This window comes from Triplophysa dalaica, chromosome 22 (genome assembly GCF_015846415.1).
Source record: "Triplophysa dalaica isolate WHDGS20190420 chromosome 22, ASM1584641v1, whole genome shotgun sequence".
In the NCBI taxonomy this organism is placed as follows: domain Eukaryota; kingdom Metazoa; phylum Chordata; class Actinopteri; order Cypriniformes; family Nemacheilidae; genus Triplophysa; species Triplophysa dalaica.
In genome coordinates this window covers 358,969-376,857 of record NC_079563.1, presented here as the reverse complement: position 1 = coordinate 376,857, position 17,889 = coordinate 358,969, and the positions used below count along the sequence as shown (strand labels likewise).

The 17,889-nt window shown below is 35.6% G+C and overlaps 2 protein-coding genes across 3 annotated transcripts; one reads left to right on the top strand and one right to left on the bottom strand.

Annotated features, from left to right (window-relative positions):
* Positions 1-5: 5 nt before the first annotated feature.
* On the top strand, positions 6-7,910 carry rassf6 (Ras association domain family member 6). 2 transcript variants are annotated; one of them, XR_008905184.1, is made up of 11 exons: positions 6-197; positions 1,415-1,492; positions 2,180-2,258; positions 2,448-2,599; positions 3,617-3,714; positions 4,162-4,355; positions 4,724-4,825; positions 5,188-5,239; positions 6,472-6,590; positions 6,694-6,769; positions 7,579-7,910. XR_008905184.1 is itself a non-coding variant. In XM_056737516.1 (11 exons), exons 2-11 carry the CDS (start codon positions 1,434-1,436, stop codon positions 7,652-7,654), a joined length of 1,029 nt encoding a protein of 342 aa, XP_056593494.1. In that variant the 5' UTR covers positions 8-197; positions 1,415-1,433; the 3' UTR covers positions 7,655-7,910. The 2 variants fall into 2 exon arrangements, 1 of the variants encoding a protein (XP_056593494.1); XM_056737516.1 differs by having other exon boundaries at positions 8-197; positions 6,672-6,769.
* A 381-nt stretch (positions 7,911-8,291) lies between these two features.
* On the bottom strand, positions 8,292-9,681 carry si:busm1-57f23.1 (uncharacterized protein LOC368621 homolog). The gene is made up of 4 exons (XM_056737517.1): positions 9,526-9,681; positions 8,936-9,087; positions 8,754-8,855; positions 8,292-8,646 (listed from the first exon to the last, which is right to left on the bottom strand). The coding sequence occupies exons 1-4, from the start codon at positions 9,617-9,619 to the stop codon at positions 8,560-8,562; spliced, it is 435 nt and encodes a 144-aa protein (XP_056593495.1). The 5' UTR covers positions 9,620-9,681; the 3' UTR covers positions 8,292-8,559.
* Positions 9,682-17,889: the final 8,208 nt, after the last annotated feature.

The window sequence follows — 17,889 nt, the reverse complement described above, 5'->3', positions numbered from 1 at the left end:
GAGAGGTGAATAAGATCAAGTTACAGCACAACAGTGTCACACACTACAGGAAAACACCTGACAGGGACTCTCTATTCTGCCCCTTTATTCTCCGGCTTCTCTTATCTGACCTGATATTTTCATAGTTGCAGATTGGGAAGAGATATGTCACCTATTCCGCTTTTAGTTCATTGGTATTGGATCTAGGCAGGCAGCAGGTGAGTAAACAATGTGCTAATGTTAGTTTGTGCTACTACTGAATCATGCTTATGAAATTATATCAGGTTTGTCTGTGATGAGAGTGCTTTATATTTATGCTGCTGGTGGATGTCTTTATTAAAATCTGACTCATATAAGCCATTATATTCAATTATCTCACCTGGTGGCTAAGGAAGTGTGGACTTCAAATCTGAACACTCGCTCATAATCAAATAAAAATGTCTGCATATGCAAGAGAAATACGTTTTTGTATTCTGTTTTTAGAATTAAAGGGATTGTTCATCCAAAATGAAAATTTGGTCATCATTTACTTACCTTCGAGTTGTTCCAAAACTGTATCAATGTCTTTGTTCTGATGAAGACAGAGAAAGATATTTGGAAGAATGCTTATAACCAGACAGATTTTGCTCCCCATTGATTACCATAGTAGGAAAAAATACATGATAGTAAAAGTGCCTCAGAACTGTTTGCTGTCCTACATTCTTCTTTTGTGTCCAACAGAACAAAAAATATATATTAAGTAATTTTTCCTATTATTAGAGTTCATCAGAACACATAAATGAATACAGTTTTGGAACAACTCGAAGGAGATTAAATGATGACAGAATTTTCATTTTTGGGTAAAGTAGTGTCAATTTTATTGAATACATTTTCTGTGGCTTTATTCGTCCATTGTTTTATCAATTTTCACCTTTTTATTGCATTAGGCCATTATCTCCACATTGCACTGAAAGATGTGCTGTTGACAGTAGTATTTACATATAGATGCATATCTTTTGTCAGTCAAAACCCTTTAAAAGCTGTGTTTGCCGCAGAGCTCGATTTGTATCTGTGGTTTTAACAGAGCGTGCACTGACTTGAATAACCACACCACTCCCTCAGAACACAAATGAATTCAATGTCATGAGCAAGCAAAGTGAAAGTACAACTCAAACAACACTAAACACACAAGACCAGCAGTCCTTTTCTGACAGCCAACTCTAACATGTTGGCAAAGAAAGCGAAGCTTCCAAAGGGATCCATTTTCTACTCACACTTTGGACTTTAACTTGAGTAGCTTTAACTCAAATTCCAGAGATTCTATTAAAGCAGCCAAAAGCGTGTTTGGACACAGTCTGATAAATATCCTAAAATCAACATTCAATGTCTGCATTTCTGCTGTCAGTTATCACATACCAATTAATTGAGGATTTTGAACAGTCTACTTTCTTTGTAGATCTGGTTGGTTTGTTGAAATGAATGCAGGCGAGTTAACCTCTATTGTTCATATTGGTGCTGGAAAGACTTGCTCCAGGTTAGTAGTTGTAATTTTCATCTCTTTTTTTATGAGTAAAATAACTAGTCATACCAATGCAAAACTGTGATTAGTGGTATAGAAATAAATCTGAATTGAACTAAATGTCATATTGCAAAGTGGATATACTGTAGTATAGCAGTGCTCCCCAAAGTGTGGGCCACAGCCTCGCAGTGGACCCTAGCGGAACTCCTGGGGTTGTGAATTTTATTTCAATAAAAAGTTGTGAATTTTATTTGTTAAAATAATTCTAATGCACACGTAGTGCATGTACAGTTATTCACATAAAAAAATCATTATAAACTGATCATATTTGTTGTTCATTTTTTTATGTAAAGACACTTTATTATGTATAGCTCTATGTGCATATTTCTTGTAGCTTTTGGGTCTTTAAATTGGTCCTTGCCCCTCTGAAATTTAGGTATCTCTAGTCTACAGTGGTGTTAACATGTCTGATACCTTATACAAATACAGATAAAAGTCAGACTGCATGCACAGTTTGTAGGTCAATAATCAAATGTAGGCAAATGTTTCACAATGCATGTGTACAAAAGGTCAGGTTGAAATCAATAAGAGGCTTTTTTATACATGTTCAAATCCCTCCATGTTGACAATTACAGACGACAAATGGGAGAAAATTATGAAAAAAAAGGTTGCTTTCTCACTTAATTTATCTTTGTTTTAAAGGGCTGAATTTGACTCTATCTTGAACACTTACAACTGCTTTCTCAAAGACATAACACACCTGCAGCTTACAGTCCATGAGGTAAAACTTTCACTTCACTTATCTTTATGGATGCCTTCGCCTTCACTATAGACCAGGTTTAATTTACAAATGTTTAAATTAATACATATCCTAAATGTACTGTGCAGTTTGCAGCCCTCTTCAGGTAGAGCGTAGAATAGCAAGCCCTCAATGCACATTTTTCCTCAATCCACATTTCTGTTTTTACAGAATGCAGGAGAGGTGAAATTCGAAGGAGTCCTGGTCATCTCCTGGGGGGTGAAGAAGCCCATCCAATTAAAAATACAAGATGAAAAACAGATTTTTCTAGGCGAGTGTCCCATCAAATCACCAGACCCGATGAGTCCACTTGGAAACAAAAGGTCACTATTCTATTTAGAATTTTATTTACAGTATGTGCAAGGAAATGTAATTTTAGAAAAAATAAGTTTTACTGAATTAATTATATAATTTTTAATTAAATAGTTATATCCCAGATTCAAAGTTTTGGTAGAAGGGGTGGTAGAAAAGATTTTTGCTGCCTTTGTTTTATTTAGATTGCTGTTATCATATACTGTATATATGAAGAGTTTGGTTCCAAAATGAGATAATGTTCAAAAATCGTGTTTTTTATTGTTTTAGATTGCTGTATTTTTTTGTTATTATGGCTTGAATCAAAACTCACCAACTACAGTTTGATTGATATTAATTGGGATGCACAATAAAAACATGTTTCATCGTTTTTCATGAACATAAAAACATAAATTCTTATTTTGGAAAATAAAAAAAAACTAATTTTGCAACCAAACTCTTCATATATGTAAAAATATAAAATGTGTAGACCTGCTGTGGTTAAATCTTATGTTTTATTGGCCTGAAATGTCATCATATATGGTCAGTAAGTAATGCGTTTCAAGGCTTAATAAATAAACAAACAAATCGATCAATAAATAAAATAGCACTTGCCCTTGTAATGTAAGCCTTCCCTTTTTACTCCAGAGTGTGTATCTTAGGAATTCATTATGTTTCATAGTAAAAATAACTGAGCAGAATCGTTCTCTTTTTTGAAAAATCTATCTCTGAACAAATGGTATATACTAGCTACCTTCAAAGAAAGCATAAATGAAGAAAGAAAAAGGAAAGAAAAAGAAAGTTAACTACAATACTACTGTAGGAGAAAATCAGCTTAACAGGGTATTCCTTTTATTTACTGAGATTTAACTTTTTTGGCATCACACAAAAGTGGGGGTTGTCATCGGCATAATGGGAAGCAATTGTGCACCAAACAAACTTTGACTTCGTTTTGATTTAGACGTTTGTACAATTTTGCATTCATTTTAATGTTTTTCAAAATAGACTGTAAGTTCTGGTGATCTAATAACATGTATTATCACTGACAGGGGTATGACACGGTGGGGAGAGTTTGATGATCTTCATCATATTGATGAGCTAGCAGAAGTAATTCACGATGGATCCAATCCTGACAATCTTGCTGAAGGTGACACAGAGAAAGGGGCAGTATTAGTGTAATAGTGGGGCAACATACATTTCCATCTGTACCTTACTGTTCATTTATTTATATTTCATGTCTCAACAATTCAAATTTGTTTTTGAACGTCCAAACGTCACACTCTTAAAAATAAAAGCTCTTAAAAGTTTCTTCCCACCAATGCCATAAGAACCATGTTTGGTTCCACAAAGAATGATTCAGTCACGTTCTTTAAAAAACAATCTCTTTTATACTTTTTTATAATCTGAAGAACCTTCTGGTTCTTTGTTGTGAAAAAGGGTTCTTCAGATTATAAAAAGTAGTTAAAGATTCTTTAAGGAACCAACAGGTTCAACAGGCATCGAAGAACCTTTTGAAGCACCTTTCTTCTAAGTGTGCATATAAGTTACTTAGATATACATATTGTAACTAACACAATGACAAATATCTTTATAGCCTACATTGAATATGAAAGCAAGACATTAAGGCCTCTTCGCTCAAAGTCGATCAGCAATGACAGATCAAATCTGTTTCGAACCATGAGTGACGCCTCACTTGTGAAAATGAGGGTGAAAAGTAAGAAGACGGCAGACAGACAGAACAACAGAAACTATCGTTTCTCCATCAATGGACACTTCTACAACTATAAGGTTTGTATCAAGAAACTTGTACGTTGTTAAACAATCTGGAAATACTAAATCAGTTAATTCGTCTGTAGAGCAGGTCCTAGACAGGACTTTCTCCTTGGGTAGGCCTGTGAACAATATAGTATTTTATATACAGTAAAAAAAAAGTTTAATAAGATAACTTTATATTTTTACACTTTTATTGGATGATGACTAAATCAAACTGACTATATAAGGTTACACAAACAGAGGTATTAGAGAAGGTTGAAACATCGAAAATATACCAAAGAGGCATGGGTTCCTTAGAAACATAGTCAACATGGTTCTAAGAATTCTAAAAAAACACATTTTTGAGCTATTTCGCAGTATTCTGACTCATGTTGTTTATACAGACATCTATTTTCACGCCTTCATATGGAGCAACAACAAATGTCAACATCGACAGCGAGATGACAACACAGGAGGTCATAACACAGCTGCTTCACAAATTTAAAGTAAGTACTTATTTGTTTACTTTTGTTTTCTCTGCATGGTTGTGGGCAGATTCAATTTATATGCCCGGTTTCACAGACAAGGTTGTAGGCTAATCCCAGGCTAAAATGAATGTTTGAGCTGTCTTGACCTAAAGTAAAACTTGATACACCTGAAATATCGTGAAAATGTACCAGTGCCATTGTTTTGTCTCGAGATGCGCACCAGTAATGTTTTTACATAAACATTTGTAGAAAAACAACTTGAATATCCTTATTCAACTAAAGGTTAGTCTTGGCTTAAACTAAGCCCGCTCTGTGAAACCGGGCCATAGATTTGTTACGTTTTAATAATTTAACATGTTTTATTTTCTATCCCAATGTAGATAGAAAACAATCCAAATGAATTTGCCCTCTACTGCATTCATCAAAGTGGAGGTATGTAGAATTATTATTCCAAGTTTCACATGTCTTTACCTTTAGACGAAACGTAAAGAGTTGCTGACCCATACATAACTCACTCGTTGTCTACATAGTGTTACTATAGCTCTGTTGGAAGAGGATTGCATTATCCACGCAAAGATCATGGATTTGATTCATTTTGTCAAAGAGCTAGAGAGCAAATCTAGTCGACCAAGTATATTAAAACTAAAGTAAGTAAGAAAATTAACAACAGAGAAGAAATATATATATATATATATATATATATTTTTAAAAGTAGACTACTTCAGATAACACAAAGTTGGTCTAGAACAACTTTCTTTTTCAGTTTTTTGACACAACACAAACCCTGAACAGAATTTAACCAGCATATATTTACAATTAAGTCAAATGTTATGTTTTAAACACATATGTAGAGATTTCTCTGCCGTGTTTAATTCTTGAGAAAAGGTGAACAGAACTCGACATTATAAAGTATATGAAAAGGTATTTTTTTATTTTTTAAGGGTACAAGTTTTTGTGTGTGATTTGTTGCGTTATTGTGATAGGGTAACTAGGCGTCGCTCATTTACAGATCGTTTCATCAGTGATTTTTCATTCAGGCCCAAAACATTTTCCTGCCGAGCTTAGCCCGAACCCTGCTAAAAGACACCTGAACAAGCTTTACAAAGTCTTCGGAAATAGATGCAACCCAAAGTTAATAGGCGCAGACTTATTAAGCTCCAACCACAATCCAAATGTCTTACTAACCAAAGTAGAAACTTCAAAAAGATGTGTTGAGGCAAGCTGAAGCTATACCCTGCAAGATAGTGGTGCTCAAGGAACGAATTTGGGCACCCCTTTTATAAGCCAAGATTTCCCAAACTGGGGTTCGCGAACGGGTAGTTCAAGGTGAAGTCAACCTGTGCACATACAATGTGTTGAAAACAATATTGAGTTGCATGTCAACAATATTGAGTTGCATGTCAAAACTTCACAAAGCACAACAAGCGGTTAGGAACACTTGTTTAAACAGAACACACTTTAGAATATTTGACTGCACATTACATGTTTGATATTACCAATACTGCTTTTTTATTTACGCATCTGGAAGATGTCCAAAGCCATTTACAGCATTCAAGTTTATTAATACAAGCATGAGTGTTCCCTGGGATTTGGAAGCAATGAGATCTAACATATTTAAAGCACCTGCATTTAGATCTTCTAAAACTTCATATTTTTTGTCACAGAGAAAAGAAAGCTGAACAGTTCAGACCTGCCACTGTGGGAACGTGTTCTACAAGGGCCATCAGACAAAATTATGAGAATGTTCCTCATGGACAGTGACGAACGAGAAGTTAGCCTTGATGTGAGTCTGGCTCTCCTCTAACCTACAAAAGTGCATATTTAATACTCCATATGAAACATCTTGTTTCCATTGGTTTGATAGGTCGCTCAATATCTCATTTTAGAGCTGCCCTTTTTGAAGGTAGTTCTGCAAAAACTGGAGGAGCAAGAAAACCAAGAAATACAAAGGATAATATCAAAGTGAGTTCATTTTGTGAATAACAGAGTTTTTTGGACAGTTAACAACCTTTTTTTAATTACATAATGTCCTACAATGATTACACTACAAGTCAAAAGTTAGATTTTCACATGTTCTATTTTCCAAATGTTGGAATAACAGCAAACTAACAATTTCCATTTGGGCAATTCCATGAAAATGTCAACACTACCTTGAAAAAAATGTGTTTTTACCAGCGGTTTTTACAATGGTAACAGCACAGATTTAACATTTGGTGGTTCAAATACCCGTGTGAGATCTCTCTTCAAATTTGTAAAGCATTTATTTTATTTTTAGTGCATGATTTTTCATAGTCAGGTAAGAGCCATTTTCAGGATTTTCATGTAAATGAATATAAAGTAACTATTAGATGTTCTATAATGAGGCATCCCTTCTCCATTCATTGGGTATTATCGCTTCAGGATTGTGCATTTTTTTTTAGAGAAATCCTACAAAGTTTATCGTCTCCCAAAAAACGTGTCCATTTTTTTGTCACATTGGCATGTTTATTTCCCTTTTTTAAACTTTTCATAGACTTACATTTTTTGATGTTTAGACTTTATCAACAAGGGTTCAGTAAAATATAAACATTTGTTTCAATATAATCATAACAAATTCATTCTCTGAGCATTTTTAAGTCACGTCCATAACGCTGGAATTGCCCATTTACTTAAAAGATAACAAATTAAATATATGCTTTGCAAAGAAAGTCATATGTAGGCACAATTTATATTTGTTCACACAACTAGTTTCAATTGCATCCGGTGTTAACTTTAACATGTTTTTATTACAGGTACCAACATCAGCGCAAACTCATACTGCAATGCTTACATAAAAAGTTGCCTGTTAAGACTGAGACAACAGTATAAATAAAGACTGTGGCAAAATTTTTGGAACTGGAGACTTTTTTCCACTTGGGGGAAAAGTATGGAAAAAATAAAATCACTGCAGGGATATCAGAACTAGAGATGCATGAAGAATCAGGATTTGAGATGAATGTAGGGACACTTTTGTACTTTTATGTTTGTGGATATGATGTAAATAATGTAAAATATTTTTCACTTCAATGTAATCACACTATTTATCAAGCAAGGAACCAAATAAATCACTGTTATTTGAGTTGCAGCTTATTCGTGAATGAGTTCTCTGTCTTGCTAAACATTTACACTACACATTTACTGTCTCCAAGGATTTTCATCTAGAAAATATTATGAAAATATAAAGGGAAAAATAGATACTGTTGCTATGTGAATGGTGGTTTTGGAAAACAGAAACAGCCTGTAAAGGACTTGATAGATTTTGGCCTTCTTAAAAGAACATTTTCGCTGCTGTCTATGAGAGCTTTGTCAGATTGACCAATGGCCAGGTTTCCAACTTCAACCAATACAATGCATTTCCAAAGGATGGAATCGAGACCCAACCTACTTTTTCCTAGTTTCAGAAGCTGTTTCATTCCACTTTATGTCACAACTGCGAAAGAACTGCGAAAGAAAACACCACAGCAACTTGCGATTTATACCGACTTTAATTTGCCTTCCAAATATAGTTCTCACTTTCACTTATGAAAAAACTTATGAAAACACATACCAAATTTCTAGTTGTAAACATTTTTTTACTTTTGTTTAACAAGTATTTATAAAATTATTTATTTATTGTTTATAACAAAAGATACAGATTCTTTCAAAAGAAGGACTTTTCATCCGTATTAATACATTTGACAAATCCACTATCGCTCCAGCACATATGATACTGTAAAAAACTGTCTATATAAACTTTAAGACGTTTTTTTGCAGGCTTTTATCTCCACCACATGTTGATCATTCATTGGATTTAAGGTTATGTCAAACTTGCATGCCAGTTGCTGAAAAAAGAAATGTCAGAGACATGCGAATTACAGCAAAAGTTGTATGTGTGTGCAAATTTTGTTTGCTCTGCAAACAATATATTTTTAAAAGAAAAAAGATCTACCTTTTTTGCCATGACACAAGACTCAATATCTACATTTTCTGATTTGGGGCATTTTGTCTTTCCCATAGTAGCCTCAATTTTGTAGTTTATTATATTTGTGACCTGGATTGGAGGAAAGATTCACTGTCACTGGTATTAACACAGTAATATAACAAAATAAAATAAAAGATCAAATTCTGTACCTGAGTGCGAGCAGATATGATGTTAAGAAATTTAAAATATTTCTTTGCTTTAGACTTTGTATTGAATTCCTCTACAGCTTTCTTTGCAACCTCTATAATGTCTTCCCTCTCTGGGCTCAATTCAGTCCAGCCACCAAGAGGCTGAAATTTTCCTATAAAATGACAAAAAACAGATCACTCTTCTTGCTGTAGAGAACATGAAGCAATACTGAGCGCACATTTCAAACAGGACAGACTTGAAGTTGTGCTGTAAAATAGTTAAATGTTCATTATACTCAAGTATTTATAACAAGACGAAAGGCAATAACGGAAAGTGTGAAATTCAGGCACTCTGATAGTTGCCATTTATCTCTTATAAAAGTTATAAAATTATATGCTGCATTCACAATAATAATAATTAAAAACTGCCTAAAAAAGGGTGTACTGTATATTGCAGGACATCTCTGGAAACTATCCAAATCTTACAACACTCCTCTAATATCAGCTGATATTTATCTACCAGTCAGATAATATATCCTGACGCATATTAAAACATATTTAAAACATTTTTTTATTTTGTTAACAATCCACTTAGAACAATATGTACTTACTTGGTACAATAATTGTTTCCTCCAAAGGCTGATCAGCTTGGCTGAGGTGAAATACAGAAAGAAACGAGACCAGGAGAAGTAAAGAGACATCCATATCTTCAGTTTGTTGGTCTCTGAAAGAATGAATGAGGGCGTGATTGTGAGGACAGTTTTAGACTTATGAAGTCAAGGAATGTCTGATGTGTCCTGGCACTCCACACCCTTTCAGCCACAGAGGGTGGAGGGTTTGTGACGCTCGTTGCTGTAATGAGAGTCAGAGTGAACGCACATAGATGGTGAGTCAAGGCGTTTTGTGTATGAGTGCCTGTGTCCTAGTACAGGAAAAAGGAAAAAAGGGTAATCTGCTTAGTTCTCTAAGCTGTCGGCCTGCTGTCAGTTCACATTCAGCTTTTCCATGGTTAATTTCCTGTTAATTACAGGTAAAGTTTACAAGAACTTTATCTAAATCTGAGAACAAGGTATGGTGAAATTATTACACACCTTTTTCTTTTTTTCTTTACACTTAGTGCTGTTTTTGTGACATTGGCATTGGTGTATTCTAAGGCAGCTTGACATAATAAATGTTTACGCATGGCAACATAGAGCTTTTTAAAAAAAAATATGACATCGCAAATCAATAAGGGCCATGGACATTTATATTGCTAAGCAATTTTTTCTTAATGAAACATTTATGCTTTAAATTTAAAGTAGTTAAAGTGAATGTGAAATATAGTTCTACAGCATTTTTACTTGTGTGTGTGCGCGCCACAATGATAAACACCATACAAATGCCTTTTAAAAACAATCTACATTCCAGCAACTGTGCTACAAAAATCACACCCTTACCGCAGCACAAAAGTCCAAACAAAACAAACACCTCATTGTTACAGAAATGCCATGCTGACAGAGCACACAGAAGCCTGTGTGTATTTTATGAAATATTGTTTTTCATTATTGAAATAAGTTGTATTTTACTTTGTTTACAATAAAAAAAAAACATTCCCATTAAAATTACAGGTATGATTTAAGAACCTGTCTGTCTGTGTGCACTGAAACTTAATAACAGGTTAGCTTTTGTAAAAACAATATCTTGCATAGGCTATTATTTTACAGAGGCATTATCTGCATTTTGTAACTGTTAAAAGATCAATTTCCCACATTGTATTTATAGACAATGATTTACACCCATTAGAAACAAATGGTTGTAAACTGTTGCATGAGACCCACAGAACTGTTTTTGTCTAAGGTCTAAATAGGAACCTCAATCCAGATCAAATCGTTATTTATCTGATCATAGCTGTTTCAGTGATACTATGTAACAATGAAAAGTTACTTAAGTCGGTAAAGTTGTTCATATGCAAGGTGGTGATCTAAGCACATCAGGGCTCAATACAGTTTAAAAAGCTCTTCCAGTCTATAGGCTTCCTTAAGCACTTGAGCTGAAGATGAACTCTTAAAACCCCTTTCTAGCCAGACGGTATCAAACGTGTTTTTTCAGGTTAATGATAAACCTGCATTGTGTTAAAGGGTGACACAATAGACATCACACTAACAGTTAACAGTGCACTCTGCATGCTTTCGTCATTTCATTGAGATGACACTAAAAGTACTCTTAAACATGTTTAAAATCTTGTTTTTACTTTAATTTTTTCATTCAAAATCATTTGAAAAAATGTTACACACAGAATTGTCATGATTTTGTCTCACCATGTCAAGTATGTCTTGGTTTTGAGGCAAAATCAGACAGGATCCCTTGTTTTATGTGGGGAAAGACCTTTTGAACCTTTTGGCTTTGCTTATGCTCTTTCCAGGTCTCGTCATTGTTCCTGCCCTCATGTTTCCTAGTTAGTGTTAATTAATTAGTTTATTCCCTGCACCTGTCCCCTCTTGATTAATCCCTTTATATTGACCTTGTGTTTCTTGTCTTGTGCTGGTTCACTGTCACTCGTTATTTGTGGTGAGTCCCTGTCCCTGTCCCTGTCCCTGTCCCTGTCCCTGTCCCTGTCCCTGTCCCTGTCCAGTCTAGTCTAGTCTAGTAAATTTAAGTTATGTCATGTTTTACTTTAGTCCTATTTTAGTGTATTTAGTCTTAGTCCTGTCATGTTGTTGTGGTCCCCTGTTTTGTTACCCCCTCGTGGGTTTTTTGTTTTTATTATTTATTCAAATCTAAGCCCTTACTTGCCCGCTGTCTGTAACTGGGTCCTCTGTCCATGTCCTCACCCCTCCATGTTCCTGACTCAGAATGAATGAATTTGAATGACTCCAGTGGTCCTGTCCCCCACCGCAGCTCTCCCAGAGCTGTAAAGAGTCTCCTGTTCTGGCCAGAGGCTGATGTTTTTGTTCAACATCGGGAGCAACTTGATTTTGTTTTTTTATTATTGTTTTTGCCACTGTACCCCTATCCATGGTAACAGAACTGCAGCATCTTGTTTTGTGTAATATTCCAAAACTGTACAGGAGATAAAAAGTAGTTTTGGAAACAGTTTCTAATTCTAGACCCTGTTGTCCTGTCCTGAGTCTAATGTCACACAATGAATCAGAATCAGAAAGAGCTTTATTGCCAATTATGTTTGCACATACAAGGAATTTGTTTTGGTGACAGGAGCATCCAGGACACAGAAACAGCAACAACGGTACATAGAGACCATAACACAATAGAATACAGCAGACAGATTTAAATAGGGGCCTATAACATAAGATAAAGATATGTAGAGAAAACTATGTGTGTATGTAAACATGTATAAGTACAAACTAAGAATAGACTATTGTAGTACACGGTATGTGCTATATACAGCAGAATGAAATATAATTTACAGAAAAAGTTGTATGAAAAATAGATAGTGTATTATTTGGAGGATGTAATAAATTGCACTTAATAATTATTGCACAGAGCTATTAATTGCGAGGAGGGTAAACAAAAAACATTTAACTGTTAAAGAGGTAGATGGCCTGAGGGAAGAAGCTGTTTTTGTGTTTGGTTTCGTTACTCAGTGCCCTGTAGCGCCGACCAGACGATAACATTGTTAAGAGATGATGGCTTGGATGTGAGAGGTCCAAGGTGAGTTTCTTAGCCGTCTTCCTTACTCTGGATGTATACAGTTCTTGGAAGGTGGGCAGGGGAGCACCAATGATCCTTTGAGCAGTCCGAACCGTCCCCTTTAGTCTTCTGATTACTGACTTTGTGGCTGAGCCAAACCGGACAGTGATGGATGTGCAGAGGAGAGACTATGACTGCTGAGTAAAACTGTTTTAACAGAGTTTGTGGTAGGTTGAACTTCTTCTGATGTAAGAAGTATAACCTCTGCTGGGCTTTCTTAGCAATTCAGCCAATGTGATTGTCCCACTTCAGTTCCTGAGATATGGTGGTGCCAAGGAATCTGAATGACTTCACTGCTGCCACAGTGTTGTTCATGATGGTGAGATGGGGGAGTGCAGGGGGGTGTCTCCTGAAGTCCACAATCATCTCCACTGTTTTTAGCGTGTTCAGCTCCAAGTTGTTATGACTGCACCAGACAGCAAGCTGCTCAACCTCCTGTCTGTACACAGACTCATTACCATCCTGTATGAGGCCAATGAGTGTTGTGTCGTCTACGAACTTCAGAAGTCTGACTGAAGGGTCCTTGGCAGTTCAGTCATTGGTATACAGGGAGAAGAGCACCCCTTCGGGGGCGCCCGTGCTGATTTTTCCCCATTCTCACTAACTGTCGCCTGTCTCTCAGAAACTTTGTGATCCACTGACAGATAGTGCCAGGAATAAAAAAGCTGGTTAAACTTTGTCTGGAGCAGTGATGGAATGATGGTGTTGAAAGTGGAGCTGAAGTCCACAAACAGGATCCTCACATATGTCCCTGGTCTATCCAGTTGTTTCAGGACAAATTGCAGCCCCATGTTAACTGCATCCTCAACAGACCTGTTTGCTCTGTAGGCAAACTGCAGGGGGTCCAGTAAGGGTTCTGTAATGTCATTCAGATGGCCAGTACAAGTCTCTCAAATGACTTCATGACAACAGATGTGAGAGCAAGGGGTCGGTAGTCATTCAGTCCTAAGATTTTGGGTTTCTTTGGGATAGGGATTATTGTGGAGCGCTAAAAACAGAAAGGAACTGTGCACAGCTCCAGTGATCTGTTGAAGATCTGTGAGAAGATGAAGGCCAGTTGAATAGCACAGCTTTTAAGACAGGCTGGAGAGATACCATCCGGGCCTGGTGCTTTTCTTTTCTTTTGTTTCCTTTGTATCCTCTTCGGTGATCTGAAGTGCAGGAGATGGGGTGACTGAAGATGATAGGTGTTGTGAAGAGAGATAGTCAGAGTTTGTGAGAGGTGTAAATTTTGCATTTTCAAATCTTCAAAGTCATACAGATCATTGACCAGGTGTTAATTGCCTGCAAAATTGGGGGATGGTGGCTTGTAGTAAGTGATGTCTTTCAGGCCTTTCCACAAAGAAAGTGTCTTCCGATTGGTCTTCCAACTTTTTAGAGTAGTTTCTCTAGCCACGCTGATCTCTTTTGTCAATGTCTTCCTAGCCTGCTTGTACAAGACTTTTGCCCTTTTTCTGTAGGCATCCTCCTTGGCGAATCTGTCTGAGTTTTGCTGAGAACCATGGTTTATCATTGTTGTATTTTAAGGAAGTCTGAGTAGGAATTCAAATATCCTCACAAAAACTGATGTATGATGTTACAGTCTTTGTGAGCTCGTCCAGATCGGTGGTAGCAGCTTCAAAAACACTCCAATCGGTGCTCTCGAAACAGGCTTGTAAGGCCTGCTCTGTTTCGTTCATGCCTCTTCTAACAGTCTTTACCATAGGTTTGGCAGCTTTTAATTTCTGCCTGTAGAATAAGGAGTACCAGGCAGTGATCAGACAGTCCTAAAGCTGCTCTAGGGAGAGAGTGATGTACATTCTTTATTGTGGTGTAGCAATGGTCCAAAATATGTTTGTCTCTGGTAGGGCATGTGATGTCTGTATTTTGTAAGTTGAGCTGCCAAAATGTTGTACAGATTTACACAAAAATGCAGAATAATTTTGTGATAAGACAATCCCATTATGCCAAAAAGAATCCAAGGCAATATTTTTATTCTTTTTATTTATGTATTAATTTCCATTTATAGACTATGCATGTCAAAACACATACATTTATCAACAGCGCCACCTATTGGTACATTTATAAATAATCTTTTCCTTGTTATTATGGGCTTGCCTTACATTTATTTCAGTAATGTTCAAACATATTCTTAAATAACCACGTTTTTTATAGTGAAATAACCATGTTTTCATGGGAGGTAACATAATTTGTAAACAATAATTTGTGACCCAGTCTGTGAACATCCAAGCCATTTATTATGTGATTTACTATGTAACTGTACATAAAATCATCCTACATAATGTAAAGGTCATTCTGTGAAACTATTACCTTGATATCTTTTATATTCACTGAGTGTGATGTGAAATCATACTGAAATGGAATCAAACTTTTATGCTTGTTATCTTACAATACATTTTGAGACTTTATCCTGTTTTTTACAGACTGGGTCACATTTTTAAACATTTATAATGGTTGAACTATGGCTGCTGAAGTGAGAAAAATGTGTGGTTACTATGTCCTGCTTTTTTCATAAATGTTTTCTACTTTATCAAACCATTCCAAACTCTCTGTGGCTCTCTGCACTGAAGATCAAACGCAATGAAGACAAAGAAAATAATATTTTTATCCTTCAAGTTCAACTCTCTAAACAGAATTCTAAATATGCAATGAAGATCCTGATTTGCTTTTTCTTCAGCCCAGTCCAGAACAAATGTTTTTCCAAGTACAGTGACTCTTTTAGTCAGCACAGATATGATGGTTTTGTCCGATAAGAGTTTTGAGATGTCACTGCATGTCAGGTGTCATTGTCTCTGATCTTCAGTCTCAATCTTTCTCACCACATGCTCATTGTTGACCCCTTTCCTTTCCTCTGTGATGTTGAGCGCTGTGTAGATCTCATGCACAAGTGTTGAGCTTCCTTGATTTCATATTCCATCTTTGAGTAAAGTTCTCATTTAGTCTAGATTTAAGTTGGATTTGCGGTTCACAGAAATTAGTTCTGAGGAGTAAATACAGATAAAGAAACTAGTGAGCAACAACACTTATTTTGTGATATGTATTTGCACCTAAGTACATCATTTGAAAAATGCCCTTCTATACCCCCTCAACCACAAACGAGTATTCGAGTGTCTGATTTATTACAGGACAAAAGTTAAATGTGTTTCACAAATAACAAGCAAATACAGACAGTCTTGCCCTGTGAAGTTCACTTTTAAAGAAAAAGGTTATGCCAGAAAACACCCCAGAACACAGAACACAAATCTCCCTCCAGTCCCTTATCTCTTGGTTGCTACCATACAACCAAACAATCAATACAATCAAGGTTTTCATAAGATGTGTAAAGTGATTAAGGTGTGTCTCATACAGAATATAAGGTTCAGTACGTATCTGCCTCATTATGTGACTCAAATCTTTTAAATCCATTGACTGCTGTGTTCAGATTCCTTCACTAATTCATTCAGCAACCCTTTATTTAAGTTATGCAAAGACATCTGCATGCCTACAAACAACACATTTTTCGCACCAAACTAAAGATACATCACGATGCCATAGAAGAACATTTTTGGTCTAAATGGTCTATATAAAGACATCCGAATAACCTTTCTGTTTAAAAAAAAAAAAGATTATACGGTAAAATGGAAAGAAACAAAGATGGTTCTTATGGCATCATAGTGTAGTGAAGAAACTTTTAAGCACTTTTAATTTAAGAGTGTAAACTATAAATAGAGAACTACATTGAAAAATGACAATTCTTACTCTCAAGTCATTGGACATCCGTTCATCTTCACAATGCAAATTAAGATAGTTTTGATCGTGTTCAGGAGTTTTCTGACTCCTGCTCATAGACAGCAACGTAACTGACATTCTGCATTTTGAAGATAAAACTATCGAAATTTGCTTTGTGAAGATGAACGGATGTCCTATAGGCTTGTCAGATAGCTTGAGAGTGAGTAATTCATGGCAGAATTTTCCTTTTTCTGCGGAGTTCACTTTCAAATATCGATCTGCTCATCAACAATTTCACAAGCTCTCAATAAATGTACAAACCTCTTGTACAGACCATGCACTTCAAAGACAAAAACTCCCCTATTCAATAAGTTAGTATCATGCCTGAAAGACAGTCCTTATACCTGACTAGCTGAAGAGTATGGTCCATCCATTGATTCATCACTCCTTATTGACCCACAGCTGGATTCATCAGATTCTTCCTGAATCGAACTGAAACATGGCTTTATTATAAATGGCTTTAATGTTTCGTGTTTAAATGTGTATAACTTGAATTGATTTGCTTATAGACAAAATGTCTCATGTACAGCTGCTTTGTAACAATTAAAATTGTGAAAAGCGCTATATCAAAGTTGAGTTGAGTGTTAATAAATCGTTTTTATATATACAATGGGAACATTTTGAGGAGAAAACCTACATGCAAGAGTCCAGTTAAAAATGTTAGTATAGTGTCAGTAAAGGTGTAGTTCCCCTTCAAAATGAAAATTCAGTCATTTACTCACCCTCATTTCAAACCTAGATGACTTTCTTTCTTCCGCAGAACACAAAAGAGGATATTTTGAAAAATGTTGGTTACAGAACAGCACATCCCAATGGGTTGTTACCAACATTTTCCCAAATATCTTCTTTAGTGTTCTGCACAAGAAGGCAAACTACTCCTTTAAACACCATTGTAAAAGTATGAGACGCTACTTATAAATGCAGTATATCAGACACCTCTAACACACACACACACATACACACAGTATACAATAAAGTCTTATTTATGATTATGAAATAATCTGACATGCCAGTTTGACACAAGCTTCAAGTCATCAATTTGAATGTATAAATCTGTGAATGTAGTAGTGTGTGTTTCGTATGAATACAGGCCAGTTACGTATGAGATTCGTTAAGTTGCATAGGGTATTTTTCATATATATTTATATATTTCATATATATTTCATATATATTTTTCATAAAGGGACATTATATTTTATTTAAAGTCATTCTCTCACCTTGTGACTGTCTTAATGCTTTGTTCTTCAGACATGATTTTTGTAGAGTCCAGAGCAACGTCTGTGATGTAGACTCTAAAATGTACAATTGTACACATATTCTGGATTAGAGCGATTTTGGTGCTTGTCTTGTAAATTAGGAGAAGCATGAAAGAAAAATACACTCTTTGTATTTAATAACCAATTCAACAAAAATATCAATAATTTCTGTATTTTTTGAGGAATATCTTTTTAGTTCATCATTGTACGTTATATCATGTTAGTATCTTCTTATAATATCTGCCCAGTGCATAAATGTAAGTG

What these genes read in the sequence shown, in the direction of transcription:
- rassf6 (XM_056737516.1), top strand. Translation starts at nt 1,434, where the DNA reads ATGAATGCAGGCGAGTTAACCTCTATTGTTCATATTGGTGCTGGAAAG. An exon ending in GACACTTCTACAACTATAAG is followed by an intron (nt 4,356 to 4,723) that starts GTTTGTATCAAG and finishes TTGTTTATACAG; the next exon opens with ACATCTATTTTCACGCCTTC. An exon ending in ATACAAAGGATAATATCAAA is followed by an intron (nt 6,770 to 7,578) that starts GTGAGTTCATTT and finishes TTTTTATTACAG; the next exon opens with GTACCAACATCAGCGCAAAC.
- si:busm1-57f23.1 (XM_056737517.1), bottom strand. Translation starts at nt 9,619, where the DNA reads ATGGATGTCTCTTTACTTCTCCTGGTCTCGTTTCTTTCTGTATTTCAC. An exon ending in GGAAACAATTATTGTACCAA is followed by an intron (nt 9,088 to 9,525) that starts GTAAGTACATAT and finishes GTCATTTTATAG; the next exon opens with GAAAATTTCAGCCTCTTGGT. An exon ending in CTTGTGTCATGGCAAAAAAG is followed by an intron (nt 8,647 to 8,753) that starts GTAGATCTTTTT and finishes TTCTTTTTTCAG; the next exon opens with CAACTGGCATGCAAGTTTGA.